The sequence below is a fragment of the Nerophis ophidion genome, linkage group LG01 (assembly GCF_033978795.1).
Source record: "Nerophis ophidion isolate RoL-2023_Sa linkage group LG01, RoL_Noph_v1.0, whole genome shotgun sequence".
NCBI classification, from domain to species: Eukaryota; Metazoa; Chordata; class Actinopteri; order Syngnathiformes; family Syngnathidae; genus Nerophis; species Nerophis ophidion.
The window spans coordinates 32,125,810-32,142,284 of record NC_084611.1 but is presented as its reverse complement, the minus strand read 5'-3'; the positions used below and the strand labels follow the sequence as shown (position 1 = coordinate 32,142,284).

Below are 16,475 nucleotides of genomic sequence, written 5' to 3'. Positions count from 1 at the left end.
GTACTGTAGTAATACAACTGGGTCATAGTGACAGCTCTTGGACCTTTTTATGTTATCATGATGATAAGGGAACAAATTCACATGCTTCAATGAAAAAAAAAATACAAAAAGGGAAGAATTATGAGGAATAATATATTGTATTTACTCACACACAGTGCATAATGTGGAGCAAGGTTTTATTGGAGTTTGTAATCAGAAAACATTATAGATAAAGTATAAAAAAAACTGCCCAAAAAAATACGTTGTATGCACTTTTACATTTAAAATAGTTAATTTAGGGGCGGTTTAGCTCGGTCGGTAGAGTGGCCGTGCCAGCAACTTGAGGGTTGCAGGTTCGATTCCCGCTTCTGCCAACCTAGTCGCTGCCGTTGTGTCCTTGGGCAAGACACTTTACCCACCTGCTTCCAGTGCCACCCACACTGGTTTGAATGTAACTTAGATATTGGGCTTCACTATGTAAAGCGCTTTGAGTCACTTGAGAAAAAGCGCTATATAAATATAATTCACTTCAATTTCATGTAAAAAAAAAAATAATAATTCTACAATCCCCTTACTCCCCCCATTTTTACTGTTTTATTTACAATTGGCCGCCTTCATCAGGACTACTGAATAGAATACAAAATCTAATAGAAAATTATATATGAAATAAAGTGTTTGAATAACAAAAAATAGAAAAAGGATGCACATTTAGTTGCAGGTCGACGCATACATTTGCATTACCGTTGTACCAGTGACGTGTGGGCAGGGGAGGCAGTGCCTCATCTGTGATCATGCAAATAAATAAATTATACAATGATAAAATAATTGTAATTGTTGGTTTTTAATTTTCATTTAGCTTCACCAACTTGGATTATTTCTTTCTTCAAAATCGCTGAAATTTCGCAATCCCTCGTAAACGTCTCTTTCTGCTGTGCCGTCAGAGCGCGTTCTTGTCTGGTGTGTTGCTGAGCGTTTAAAGCGGCAGAGAAAAAAGTCTGAGGTGAGGCAAACACTTCTCGTGCCTCACGATAGGGGTGCTCATGATCAGAGACATACGGTGGCGTAAGCGAGTCAAGTGCCGCAGCGAGTAACATGTTTTGTGTGTTGGTTGAGCCATCAAAAACGGCAGAGAAAAAAGTCTGAGTTGAGGCAAACACTTCTCGTGCCTCACGATAGGAGCTCATGATCCCCAACATACGGTGGCCTCAGCGGGTATGTGCCGCGGCGACTTATTTTTTCCGTCTCGTGCACCCCGACTTTCAACATGGATGACTCAACATCAGTGTCCACAATGCTAAGGTAAAAGAGAACCGAGAGATTTTAAAAGATTTCATCAATGTGACCTGCTTCCTCGCCAAACAGCAGCTCGCATTTCGTGGAAATGATGAGAGGAGGAGCTCTGCTAATCGCGGCGACTATGTTGAACTCTTAAAAGACTTTTAAAACTGAACGAAGTGAAGGAGGACTTTTACCAGAAAGTGGCGGCAATTTTTATCCAAAAGGACCGGCACATGGACTTCATTTATAAGTAAAGGGAAGACGGCAATAACATTAGTTTTGTTTCGTTTTTAATGAAATGCACATTTTGTGGGCGACATTTTGTATGTGAAAAGAATGCAGAAATGAAACATAACCCGTAAACTGCTGCCAATCAAATGGCAAATAATCTGTGCAGAGCGCATACTGCATATTTGTAAATCTGATTCTGATTACGTCGGTGCCTCCACAGCTATAAACCTCACCGCATGTCACTGCCTTGTACTGTGACTTAATATTTCTGAATTGTTTTGATATTTCCACTGTCGTATTTTCTCACGTGGTGTGTACATACAAATGTAGTAATACATACAGAAAATTATTTATTAAATTAATTTACAAATACATACAGCTGTTACTGATTTTCACAGCAAATGTCGGTGACATTGTGGACGTGACAATAAAGGATTCAATTCTATTCAATTCAATAATAATAGAAACACACATTAAACAGAATTAACCTATGCCTTTTAGTCCAGCCAGCATTAAAACTTTTTTTTAAAAGTTCAATTATGTTGAGTGTTGACCTCCACTCAGGATGTTGTGGATCGGTGGAGGGAATACTTCGAAGACCTCCTCAATCCCACCTAAATGTTTTGAGGAAGCAGTGCCTGGGGAATCTGTGGTAGGCTCTCTTATTTCTGGGGCTGAGGTTGCCGAGGTAGTTAAAAAAACTACCCAGGGGGTGCATGAGATCCGCCCGGAGTTCCTTAAGGCTCTAGATGCTGTGGGACTGTCTTGGTTGACAAGACTCGCGTGGACATCGGGGGCGGTACATCTAGATTGGCAGACGATGGTGGTGGTCCCTTTCTTTATAAGAAGGGTAACGCAAGGTGTGTTCCAACTATCGTGGGATCCCACTCCTCAGCCTTCCAGGTAAGGCCTATTCAGGTGTACTGGAGAGGAGGCTACGCCGGATAGTCGAACCTCGGATTCAGGAGGACCAGAGTGGTTTTTCGTCCTGGTCGTGGAACTGTGGACCAGCTCCATACTCGGCAGGGTCATTGAGGGTGCATGGGAGTTTGCCCAACCAGTCTACATGTGCTTTGTGGACTTAAAGAAGGCCTTTGACCGTCTCCCCAGGAAGTCCTGTGGGGACTGCTCAGAGAGTATGGGGTGTCAGACTGTCTGATTGTGGCAGTCCGCTCCCTGTACGATCAGTGTCAGAGCTTGGTCCGCATTGCCGGCAGTAATCTGGTCAGGATGCCTCATAAACGCATCTCTGGGTAGATTTTTAGGGCACGTCCGACCGGTAGTAAACCACGAGGAAGACCCAGGACACGGTGGGAAGACTATGTCTCTCCGCTGGCCTGGGAACGCCTCGGGATCTCCTCGGGATCCCCTTGGGAAGAGGTGGGCGAAGTGGCTAGGGAGAGGGAAATCTAGGCTTCTCTGCTTAGGCTGCTGCCCCTGCGACCCGACTTCGGATAAGTGGAATAAGATGGATGGCTGGATGGAAATGTTCAATTACTTGTTTTCCTGAATTTCCTTTTTTTAAATACTGAATTTACAGTAGGCCTACTTCAGCAGAAATATTCAATATTATACAAAATCTTATACAAAATTGTATATGCAATATTTTATTTCAAAACAGAAATAGTATACTAAAACAATAAAATTATGTTTTTTTGTTTTTTTTACTAATTCCCTTTTTTGCTACTTAATTTCAAATATGCCTATATGTCATCTGGAATACCAAATAAAATACGGAATCTTAAGAAAATTATGTGTGCAATAATTTAGTTAAACAACAAATATAAAAACATATTTTTTTAAATACATATAATGTAAGAAATAAAAAAAATAAAAACAGATTAAGCACAATCAACCCATCCATTGCTATTTTTAGACACATGTTTTAATATTTCCCCAATTTCCATTTTTTACTACTTAATTGTATAGACCTACTTCTGCAGGAATATTAAACAGAATCTTACAGAAAATTATACATGCAATAGTTTATTTTGAAAAATGATTAAAAAAATTACATATAACTGAAGAAATGATAAGACACAGTTAATTAGAATCAACCCATGCTTTTGTTTAATCCATCAGATTTGTTTTTAAATTGTATATTAATCAATAACCCCCCCAAGTTCCTTATTTATCCATCCCATCCATCCATTTTCTACCGCTTATTCCCTTTCATATGTGCAATAATTTCTTAAAAAAATACATATAATTTAAGAATTAGTACAAAAAAACACAGATTAAGCAGAATCAACTGATACTTTTATTTCATCCATTGCATATAAAAACATTTTTTCATTCTTTTTTTTTTTTAACTTCTTTTTTTTTTTTTTACATAAAGTCGTTTGCTCTACAGTGCTATCCAATAGACTGCAATTAACAAGGATTCCATTAAAATAACATTTTAATTTGTCCTGTGAAAACAGACAAGTTGGCATTCTAAAGACACAACCCCAAAAAAAATAATTGTCCTCGAGACCATTTCTTTTTTTTTTTTTTAAGTTACAGTTTGTGTTTTTCCTTCCATACCGTTAAAAAATAGAACACTAAAAGAGGAAAAGAAATGAACCCACTGTTCCCGTTGGTCCAGGGCTGTTTAGCATCTACAGTATATGTGTCAACAGAAGAGTCTCCGGGATGTTCTATTGCCAGGGAAAAGGGGGGTTTGGCTTAGCCACACACAATCTGTGTTTCAGCCAAGTTTAATGCAGCAGCGGCTGAACATGCATGTGTGTGTGTGTGTGTGTGTGTGTGTTTGTGTGTGTGTGTGTGTGTGTCGCTAAGCCTGTGTGCTTTCCTATATTGGCTTGAGGTTCTGGTGCAGCCAGGACAGGACAGAGTGGTACCTCTTTTTTCATCACCCCGGGCTTCAATTTGGCTTTAAAAGCAAAAAAAAAAAAAAAAAAAAAGGCAATTTAATAACAGAGGTGAGACGGTCATCACTAATGCAGCAGAAGAATGAACAAAAAGGCGAATATAAACAAAACAAAGGGCGACAAAGTGTTGAATTTAAGGCACAGCCCATGGGCCAAGGAACAATTGCTTTTAGAAAAAGAATTTGGCGTAACCCTGGAACCCCCCACCTCCAAGCTGCTTTAGGACAAGCAACCTTCTAAAAACCAAAGAAAGCACATTCTCTCAACAAGAGGTACGTGATTTACAGCCACACCATCACCAAAAGGGATGATTAAGAATCGACCATTTACAACAAACGGTGTTATGATAGCAATAACATTAATAATAATAATATAGTATATACACAACAATAAATATGTTTGTAAACAGCGATTAAAATTGGAAAAATCGTATTACAGGTAAGGGCATTGGGTGAGCGTGACAATAAAATAAAAATGGCACAAACATGATAGATTAAATAAAGAAATGACAAAATAAAATAGAATAAAAAAAAATCAGTGTGCAGTCTTCAAGTGTTTTTTTCCGGGCTTTTTTTTTTTTTTTTGGTAATATTATTTGTAGTACACACAGGCAAACAGAATATTTGGGTTTGGTGTAACTGGCAAGCCTGTCGACGCTACAGTGATTTCTCTTCTGTGCCGCCTTTCTGTTTTAATAACACACTCTTGAGGAAAAATATGGCAATCAAACAAAAAAAAAAGACAAAAAAGCTAAGTGACAAAAAATTACTTTGTGAGACTTTGTTGGCATGCTGCATGTATACAAAAAAGAAAAAGAATAAATAAAAAGAAGGCAATGTGTCAGCTGATTGTCTCGTTCCAAAGCAAAGACAGCTTTAACAAAGTGTGCAATGACATAATCATGATTAAAACCTAAAACCATATATATATATGTGTGTATATATATATGTGCATATTCATGTGTATATATGTATATATATGTGTGTATATATTTATATATAATGTACATATATACACACATTCTATAAATGTGTATATATATATATACACACTATATATATATATATATATATACACACATATACATACACTATCTATCTATCTATATCTATATATATATATATATGTATATATATATATATATACATATATATATGTATATATATATATATATATATATATATAGTACAGGCCAAAAGTCAATGCATTTTCTTTATTTTCATGACTATATACATTGCAGATTGTCGTCACTGAAGGCTTTAAAACTATGACACCTGCGAAGTGAAAACAATTTCAGTTGATTATACCTCTTGAAGCCCATCGAGAGAATGCCAAGAGTGTGGGAAAAAGTAATCGGAGCAAAGTGCGGCTATTTTGAAGAAACTAGAATATAAAACATGCTTAAGTTATTTCACCTTTTTTTTTTGTTAAGTACACAACCCCAGATGTGTCCTTTCATAGTTGTGATGCCTTCAGTGACAATCTACAATGTAAATAGTCATGAAAATAAATAAAACACATTGAATGAGGTGTGTCAAAACCTTTGGAATATATATATATATATATATATATATATATATATATATATATATATATATATATATATATATATATATATATATATATATTTATATATGTATCTGAGAATCACTAAACATTTTTATGAGCACTAATAATGAAAACAAAGTGCTTTTTGTATGGACTAGAAAGCATTGCATTGTCTCAGGATGTGTTCAAAAAGAACTGTAGGCAACAATAAAAAGGTAAAGGCTCCGCCTTCTTTCCTTTCTCCTCAGCGGCCATCTCGATAGAATAAAAATAAAGTCCTTGTTAGCCGAGTGAGAGCGTATTAAGTGGTATAAATGCTATCAACGCCTTTAATGAGTTTGCTGCCCCCCCCTCGGCGCAAAACAACACACTAGAAATGAGCTCATCATTCACACCAAAGCTAAATTAAGTGTATAAAATATCTGATACAGCAACATCGCTTTCCAAGGAAGACTTCCATATCGTGTGTTTCTACTGGCTCCGCCTCGCGCTCCATCCCTCAATGTGATTGGTTGAAAAGAAAAGTGGGAAAAAAAAAAATGGCCAATTGACTATGGAAAACACAGCAATGGTGAGGAATTTTACCTGAGTACAAAACAAAAAGTGGGTGAGTACCGCCGGTGAGGGGAGTGGCTTAGTGGGGGTGTCACCAAGAAGGTCTCCACAGTCCGGAGGAGGCGTGGCCAAGGTGTGCCTGCTTGATCTTGGCCAACGGAAACATATGGTGGGTGTGTCTGAACAGAGCAGAAGGGGGCGTGGCTTCAGAAGGTAAGCAAAGAACACGGACCTCCCCTCATAGAATATTCTATGGATGATCATTACTAAGCAGAAGAGTTCATCAGGTGCCGTTCTGGACTGCTATGTGTCGGGGCTTTTCTCTTCCTCCTCTTGTTCCTCCGCCACCTCCTCCTCCTCCACCACACAAGTTTGCGAGTATGAAGTGTCCCCTTCCTCCGCCACCTCCTCGTCCTGCGCCACCTGCTCGTCCAAGGGAATCTCCGTGGACTCCGAGTCCTGCGTGCAGAGTGTTTTTGAGTCCGTACAGCTGTTCTCCTCTTCCTCCTCCTCCTCCTCCTCCTCTTCCTCGTCCGGCTGGCTGCCGCTGTCTTTCTCCGTGTCGGACTCGCCGTCCTCCTCCAGCGTGAGCTCGAACTGGAACTTGTCCCCCACCGGGTGCCGGCCGCCGTCCTCGGGTTCGTCCAGGGCGGGGGACGGGCTTTGGGGGATGGTGCTTTGGTACCACTCCCTGTTGTCCTCCAGCGTGTCCAAAATGTCCTGGGCGTCCGGGTGCACCAGGTCGGCCCACGTCTCCCACAAGGGGTGGACGATGTAGTCGATGAAGCCGACCTGCAGGTGAAGGCGGGGACGATTAGTTTTAGTGTCCAGGCGTGCGACTACCGTATTTTTCGGACTATAAGTCGCAGTTTTTTTCATAGTTTGGCCGAGGGTGCGACTTATACTCAGGAGCGACTTATGTGTGAAATTATTAACACTTTACCATAAAATATCAAATAATATTATTTAGCTCATTCACGTAAGATACTAGACGTATAAGATTTCATGGGATTTAGCAAAAATCTACTCCCAAGTGGGCCGGACTGGTAAAATCACAGCACGATAACTCAAAAATAAAGAGAACTTCAGATTGTTTTGTTTAAAAATAGAACAAGCACATTCTGAAAATGTACAAATCATAATATTGTTAGTTTTTTTTGGTTAATAGGGGTGTAACCGTACACAAAAATTTTCGGTTCGGTACGTACCTCGGTTTAGAGGTCACGGTTTGGTTCATTTTCGGTACAGTAAGAAAACAAAAAAATAAAAATGTTTTGGTTATTTATTTACCAAATTTGTAAACAATGGTTTAATCTCCTAGCATTGGGAACATTATAATAATTCTGCCCACGTTAATCCACATTAAACTGCCTCAAGTTGTTGCACAGATTAAATAAAATGACAAAACTTTTCTTCTACATATAAAAAGTGCAACATTAAACATTTTCAAGTCAACTCATCATGCTTAATTTATTACGGCATTTGGGAAGCCTGTAGTTGATTTTTAATATGTAAAGGTTTTTATCAACATGTGATAGTAGGGACCCTGCCATTCAAAACTAGGCTGCTGCATTACTAATGATTAATATAACTATAGCTGAAAAAATAGTACAATAGAAATAGGAGAGACTATTCATCCCTGAACACCATGGAGTTCATGTAGGCTTAATGATGCACTTACATTATTATATCACTAGCATACACAGACGCACGCACGCTCGGTCGGACGCACTCACACACACACACACCGCAAAATGAGCTAACGTTACGCTAAAAGTTAATTAGCCTTCACCTCAAGCCAGGACTGCGAGCAAGCTGAGCTGCAGTTTGCTTCTAGAACTTCATGTAGAACGTTAACTGGGAGGTGTTTATTATAATTTGGGGAGAGTTCACTGCTCACCTGCTAAACACCTATCTGCTAGACGCTGAAGCGCTGACTACATGCGCTCTGAATACGCACTGCTGATTGGTTGTTACCGCTCTGAATAAGCACTGCTGATTGGCTGTTACCGCTATATATGTAACCAATCAGATGGTTGTGTGGGTGGGACAATGTTGGGCGCTGTGTAGGAGACAGAGGCAGTTTGTTAAGACTCTAGCTTACGCGGCTACTTCATATGTTCGTGCGGAAACTCGTTCAATACATCTCCGAACCGGAACCCCCGTACCAAAACGGTTCAATACAAATACACGTACCATTACACCCTTAGTGGTTAATATTATTCTATCTTTATTTGTCGTTATTTATACTTTCTGAATAGATGTGATAATGTTCATCAGTCAACTCATTGGTGGTCATTTTCAATAGAGATGTCCAATAATGGCTTTTTTGCCGATATTCCGATATTGTCCAACTCTTAATTACCGATACCGATATATACAGTAGTGGAATTAACACATTATTACGCCAAATTTTGTTGTGATGCATTAAAAAATTTAACTTTACCATGAATTGATTAACATGGAAAAACTTCATCGGGTGTTACCATTTAGTGGTCAATTGTATGGAATATGTACTGTACTGTGCTATCTACTAATAAAAGTTTCAATAAATCAATCAAAACCCGCGCAACAATGATGCAGGATTCATCCAGGAGACTCTTGATACCAATTTCCTTGACCCAGCCACACACAAAGAAGTTTCCAAGCTTTCATCTGTTTTGTCGTGTAGAATGACATCTGGAGCACAAGATAGTTCAATATGACTGGGAAATCCACCAAAGGATAATTCTTGATATCGCAAGACAAATCTATTCTTGATAAAGTAAAGGGATCTTTTGCATAGTTAGATTTGTTGCTCATATCTGCTTTTTGCGGGAAGATCTAGGCCCCTTGGGTACTCAGAAAGTCTGCACTCTGTTTGCTGCACAACATCCATCTTGGCTTGGTTGACCACCACAATTTTTCACTTCCGGGAAGAAATTGCATGACGGAAGACAAGTAATATGTTGCCAAAGCTACAAAGCGATCGCCTCCCTTTTCACAGCCATTTTTGCAAACTGCCAGTTTGCACATCCTTTTTGGATGTACTAAATATAGACGCGAAACAGCGGCTGCAGAGCGTTTTAGTCTTGACAGATCACACTGTGTGCGCTAAGTGACAACATTTGCAATTTAACCTCCCAGTATTGAGTCAATCAACTTGCTCGTATTAAAGGGAGACTTCTTGGTTCCCCCTCGCATAACCAACTTTTTGCAGTCATTGCAAATTGCCAGTTTTGTATCCGTCAGAAAACAGTTTGAAATAATCCCAAAACCATTGACATGGTGTCGATAGCCAGTCACCGAGCGAGCTCACTTGTTAGCCACGGCTACAGCCATACACGCCACCCTCACGATTTTACCGGGAGACTCCCGAATTTCTCCCGATTTCCACCCGGACAACAATATTGGGGACATGCCTTAAAGGCACTGCCTTTAGCGTCCTCTACAACCTGTCTTAATGTCCGCTTTTCCTCCATACAAACAGCGTGCCGGCCCAGTCACAAAATATATGCTGCTTTTACACACACACAAGTGAATGCAATGCATACTTGGTCAACAGCCATACAGGTCACACTGAGGGTGGCCGTATAAACAACTTTAACACTGTTACAAATATGTGCCACACTGTGAACCCACACCAAACAAGAATGACAAACACATTTAGGGAGAACATCCGCACTGTAATACAACATAAACACAACAGAATAAATACCCAGAACCCCTTGCAGCACTAATCTTCTGGGACGCTACAATCTACACCCCCGCTACCACCGAACAACGGCCCCACCCAACCTCGCCCCCCACCATTTCCCGAATTCGGAGGTCTCAATGTTAGCAAGTATGGCTACAGCACTGGCAACAACACACTCTCGTTGTTGTTGTGCTCCGCTCGCGGCGGTTTGATGAGGTCATCAAGCGTCACCAGTAAACTTCTCATGCTGCAGTCGTGCTGCAACTCCTGTGTTGTGCATGGGAGAGGGAGCAGGGGAGAGGGGAGAGCTGCTGACTGGGAGATGCCACTGCTCTGTACTTCTCCCTGCGTCCGTGTTTTACCGGATATGTAGCGCTCCGTACAGCGGCATTTTAAAAAGCCATTAATTTTACTTTTTTTTAAAACAGATACCGATAATTTCCGATATTACATTTTTGAAACATTTATCGGCCAATAATATTGGACATCTCAAATTTTCAATCTATCAAGATGAAAAAAATAATATCAAAATCAAATTGCAGGATGTTATTTATGAAGTTTGCTCATTTTCCTCGACTGGTGCACAAACATTATGTTAATACTTACTTAGTAAAGTAAAAAAAAAATATATACACCAGTATTATTGGCCACTAGAGGAGGACAAAACAATCAGAGCGCGCTGTTCAGTATTGTGGTCACTGATTTGCTCAGACTCAGGCAGCATTGTTATATTTGATAAAAAGAACATAAAGAGGACTAAAGGGTGTTATTTACTGTCTTGAATCTTCTGAATGAGTTGAAATGGTTGGTGTTGGAATTTTTCAAAACGGTCAAGAAATGTTGAAGTAGTAACATTTTTAATGGAGAAATGGTATTTCAGAATTCCTGGAATTTCGGGAAAACCAGGAATTTTTGGGAACTCTGGAAAATCTGGGAATTTTTGGAATTTGTCAAATGATAGCCCGCGATCCCCGAATAGGCTGAACAGATTGATGTTGGAACGGTTTGAATCGGATGAAAAATGTGGAAGGTAACGCGTCTCACTATCTGGAGAAGAAGAAGTAGTGTAATAAAAACCATATGTAAGCATTCACACATATATATTTATGTGTATATTAGCACTGTATGTGCTTATTCAAAGTGTATCACAATGGAAAGGAAAGAGGGCCTTCTTATTGTGGGCTAAGTTGTTACTTCAAAGTGAAGTTTATTACATATAACTACTTTAAGTTCTGAATATCCAACTTGTAAAGTGGTTTAGATCAGTGGTTCTCAACCTTTTTTTAGTGATGTACCCCCTGTGAACATTTTTTTAATTCAAGTACGCCCTAATCAAAGCAAAGCATTTTTGGTTGAAAAAAAGAGATAAAGAAGTACAATACAGCAGTATGTCATCAGTTTCCGATTCATTTAATTGTATAACAGTGCAAAATATTGCTCATTTGTAGTGGTCTTTCTTGAACAATTTGGAAAAAAAGATATAAAAATAACTAAAAACTTGTTGAAAAATAAACAAGTGCTTCAATTATAAATAAAGATTTCTACACACAGAAGTAATCATCAACTTAAAGTGCCCTCTTTGGGGATTGTAATAGAGATCCATCTGGATTCATGAACTTAATTCTGAACATTTCTTCACAAAAAAAGAAATCTTTAACATTAATATTTATGGAACATGTCCACAAAAAATCTAGCTGTCAACACTGAATATTGCATTGTTGCATTTCTTTTCACAGTTTATTACATTCATATTTTGTTTAAGTATTACTCAATAAATATATTTAGAAATAATTTTTGAATTGTTGCTATTTTTAGAATATTGCAAAAAAATCTCACGCACCCCTTGGCATACCTTCAAGTACCTCCAGGGGTACGCGTACCCCCATTTGAGAACCACTGGTTTAAATGATAATATTTTGCATTAATCATGCGAGTCAGGGTAAAGACGGCAGCGAATGTCACCTGGCTCTTTTCCACCGAGGCGTTGTGTTTGTCGCACATGGGGCTGATCTCCATGCCCCGCTCCCTCTCTCGGTCGCCCTGGCTGAAGAACTCCTCCATGATGCGGTCGGTCCACTGCCTGTAGAGCTGCAGGGGCTTGGTGGGGTTGCTCAGGTCTGCACAGTGCACCATGTTCTGCAGAACCTGCGAGCCAAAAATCACTTATTTGTCAATGGAGCTTTTGAACACCCGTGCGCCTGTGCCAAACAGGAAAGTGGTATGTGTAAAATTTTTTTTTTTTTAAATAAACAAAAAGCAAACCTGTATCCGATCAGAATAGTTATCCAGCAGCAAGACCCCCGAGCTGGTCACCTTTTTGGTTTCCACCATAGTTTTGAGATCAGCCAGCAGATTCATGTGCTTGGACATATCAGTAGCCAACACCTACACAGCAACAATCACATTAGGACATCTTCTTAACTTGTTTCACTAAGTACAAACTACAAGAAAAAACACTTAGTACTAGGGGTGTAACGGTACGTGCATTTGTATTGAACCGTTTTGGTACGGGGGTTTCGGTTCGGTTCGGAGGTGTACCGAACGAGTTTCCACACGGAGATATTAAGTAGCGTACGGCACGTTGTGTATACAATATACACCGAGGCACAACACACATGCTAGCAAAGACCGGGCTACGATAGACTGACCATACGTCCTCTTTTCACCGGATATGTCTTCTTTTGCGGGGCTGCCCGGGTGGAGTTTCTTAAATGCCTCAAATGTCTGGCATTTTGACTTAGGGTTACGTGTATTTTCAATGTACGTTCATGATTAAGAAAGGGTTAAAAACAAAACAAATTGTGTGCACAGCAGCATTCGTGAGGGAGGGGCAGAGAGAGAGAGCGAGAAAGTTATGATAAATGCTCTGCTTTTTACCCATAGATTTATCAGATTTTATTTTTTATTATCTATAGCAGAGTTGTCAAAAGTGTGCTCCGGAAGCCATTTTTGGCCCACAGCTAATGTTTTAAAGGCCCATGGCACATTCTAAAAATACTATTAAAATAAACAAAAACATAAACAAAAGTAAAATAAAAAAAGCTTAAAGGCTAAATGTAATTTAGAAAAAGTTGCAACGTTGACTAATAAAACAAAGCTGCTTTTATTCTTTCAAACTGTCATTGCTCAAAACATAATATTGAATCAAAATCAATGTTATGAATTATTGACCTATCCAAGGTTCCAATTACTTTACATTAAATATTCCACTAAGAAAAATATTTTGGAGGAAGATTTGGCAAATTTTGTAAATAAATAACCAAAAAATGTATATGTTGTCATTTTCTTACTATACGGAAAATGAACCGAACTGTGACCTCTAAACCGAGGTACGTACCGAACCGAAATTTTTGTGTACCGTTACACCCCTATTTAGTAGTAGGTGTAATAGGCCTAAGTATTAATTAAAACAAGGCAGAACTTCTATTAACCAAGTATATTTAATATTTTTGGCCAATCCACACAGTTTGAACAGTAACACTGGTGTGTGAATATAGGAAAAAAAGACATTTTTAATCAGGTTTTTCTTTGGCTCACCACTAGATGGAGCCTACGTTCCACAGTTTGAGAATAACTCACCTATTGGAAGCTTATACAAATATACATATAGTGTGACTAAGGATGGGTACCGAATTCGGTACATTTATAGGTCTGCGGGTTTTAAGATTCACCTAAAATAAAACAGCGCCATATTTCGATACCTTTGTTGCAAGGCACAACTCAAGCACTCGGAAAAAAGCGGTCAACAACATTTAGAGCGGATTCTGGATTATGTGCTCTCTGCTCAGTGGCCTTCTGGTTAGAGTGTCCGCCCTGAGATCGGTAGGTTGTGAGTTCATACCAAAGACTACAAAAATGGGACCCATTACCTCCCTGCTTGGCACTCAGCATCAAGGGTTGGAATTGGAGGTTAAATCACCAAAATGATTCTCGGGCGCAGCCACCGCTGCTGCTCACTGCTCCCCTCACCTCCCAGGGGGTGAACAAGGGGATGGGTCGAATGCAGAGAATAATTTCACCACACCTAGTGTGTGTGTGTGACTATCAGTGGTACTTTAACTTTAACTATGTTCCAATTTTCCAAGAAGAACGCGCTCAAAAGTACAGTAAGACTTCACTTATAAAGAAAATGTGATAGCTTGATACTAATTTACATTGGATTCGCATAGACATGCTAAAGATTAGCATTAACGATTTTACATCGCAATTTTAATGCCTCCAAATTTGGTAATCAAATTGCACGTTACAATCAAACAGCTGGTGTGTTTAAGTACAATACTTACAGTAGTGTTGTCCCGATAACAATATATCGGGACCGGTACCAAAATTATTTAGATACTTTTCTAAATATAGGGCACCACAAAAAAATGCATATTTGGCTTTATTTCAACAAAAAAAATCTTACGGTAAATTAAACATATGTTTCGTATTGCAAGTTTGTCCTTAAATAAAATAGTGAACATACAAGACAACTTGTCTTTTAGTAGTAAGTAAACAAACAAAGGCTCCTGATTTAGCTGCTGACATATGTAGTAACATATTGTGTCATTTATCTACCTATTATTTTGACAAAATTATTAAAGACAAGCGGTAGAAAATTAATGATTAATTTATTTGTTCATTTACTGTTAATATATGCTTACTTTCTCTTATAACATGTTCTATCTACACTTCTGTTAAAATGTAATCACTCATTTTTCTGTTGTTTGATACTTTACATTAGTTTTGGATGATACTACAAATTTGGGCATCAATCGGATACCAAGTCGTTACAAGATCATACGTTGTGCACTTTTCAGAGGCGGTATAGGACCGAATATGATTCATTAGTATCGCGGTACAATACTAATACCGGTATACCGAACAACCCTAACTTACAGTATAAACACTTTGTAGAGCCAACCAAAATTACACTCGTATTTAGCTTCTTAATAGCAGAAGGAATACATCTTTTGAGGACACACGGTGCTCATTTGTTGTGTTAGATTTATTGAGAGGCTTAACTTACTTCCATCATAATGTGGCCAGCAAACCTGAGAAATACAACGTAAAGCATTTATTTGGCATACGTCTGTCGGGACTCACAATATCGATGACCATCTTTCGAAGTGATTGTCGTTGTTTTTTGGTCAGGTTTTGAAAGATGTCACAGTTCTCCTCCTGCAGGAGCTTGAAGCCCACAGCCAGGTGGTGGTTCTCTAGTACTGACGCGTCGTTGTACATCAGCGCCAGTTCGGAATCTGCCAGGAAGAGATGACGGTCAGTAAAACAACGTATCCCCAAATAGGACACGGCGGGAAAATGGAAGCAGGCTATAATTTAAAAACTAATGATAGATAACAAGCTTTTTTTTAAATCAATGATAATCATCTGGATTCCATGACAATGTGGAAAGGACCAAATAGCTCTGATTTAATAACAAGTATTGTGTACAAGACAATAGAAGACACCAAAACAATACAACGCTGAGGTCACATGTTGGAAAACGTCACATGTCGGGGTAAATTTAATTAAGCTCTTTTTATTGACGTTTTCAAATAGACAGAAAAAAGTGCAAGTGGAATCAGTACAATTTAAAAAAAGTAAATTCTTCAGACTCTTTCCCTTAAAACCCAACACACCCATCCACCCTACTCAGGTCAAACCAACAAGGGACACATGGCACAAACATGCAACAAGTAAGACGACAAAAACACGCACGCACGCACGCACGCACGCACGCACGCACGCACGCACGCACGCACGCACGCACGCACGCACGCACGCACGCACGCACGCACGCACGCACGCACGCACGCACGCACGCACGCACACACACACACACACACACACACACACACACACACACACACACACACACACACACACACACACACACACACACACACACACACACACACACACACACACACACACAAGGACGGAGACAGACAGAGGCTGAAAGGAGAGATAAATAATTAATAATCAATAAGATAAATAAATAAATAAATACAAGGGAGATTATTCCTCATCTGCGTCTGGGCACAAGTCAAGAGAGTTGACATCCAGCAAGAAGGGACTCCATGAGCTTTGAAACGCTTGAACAGACCCTTTTAGCGAAAACCAAAGTCTTTCCAGTTATAGATCGTAGAAGACCTCTCTAATCCAACGTGTTTTAGTGGTACCGGGCACATGTTGTCGGGGTAAATTTAAAACGGCTTGTTTGAAAGAAATTTGGAGGAGAGAAAGATTGTTTTATAAATATCCCCGCCATGACTCCATGATTTGATTTCACATTTTCGGGACTTATGCAGATCCCAAAAACACAAAAGCAGGCAACAATAGGTAAGAAAAGT

At 39.3% G+C, this 16,475-nt stretch overlaps 1 protein-coding gene across 5 annotated transcripts in view; it reads right to left on the bottom strand.

The window, feature by feature from the left end:
• Nucleotides 1-3,725: 3,725 nt before the first annotated feature.
• The window catches only part of pde4d (phosphodiesterase 4D, cAMP-specific), a 494,959-nt gene continuing 482,209 nt past the window's right edge, over nt 3,726-16,475 (bottom strand). For all 5 annotated transcript variants that reach the window (XM_061900793.1, XM_061900776.1, XM_061900783.1 and 2 more), the window contains exons 12-15: nt 15,226-15,380; nt 12,403-12,525; nt 12,103-12,285; nt 3,726-7,256 (exon numbers count right to left, since the gene is read on the bottom strand). In XM_061900793.1, the coding sequence (XP_061756777.1) occupies nt 6,768-7,256; nt 12,103-12,285; nt 12,403-12,525; nt 15,226-15,380 (950 nt within the window). In that variant the 3' untranslated portion in view covers nt 3,726-6,767. The remainder of the gene's footprint in view (nt 7,257-12,102; nt 12,286-12,402; nt 12,526-15,225; nt 15,381-16,475) is intronic.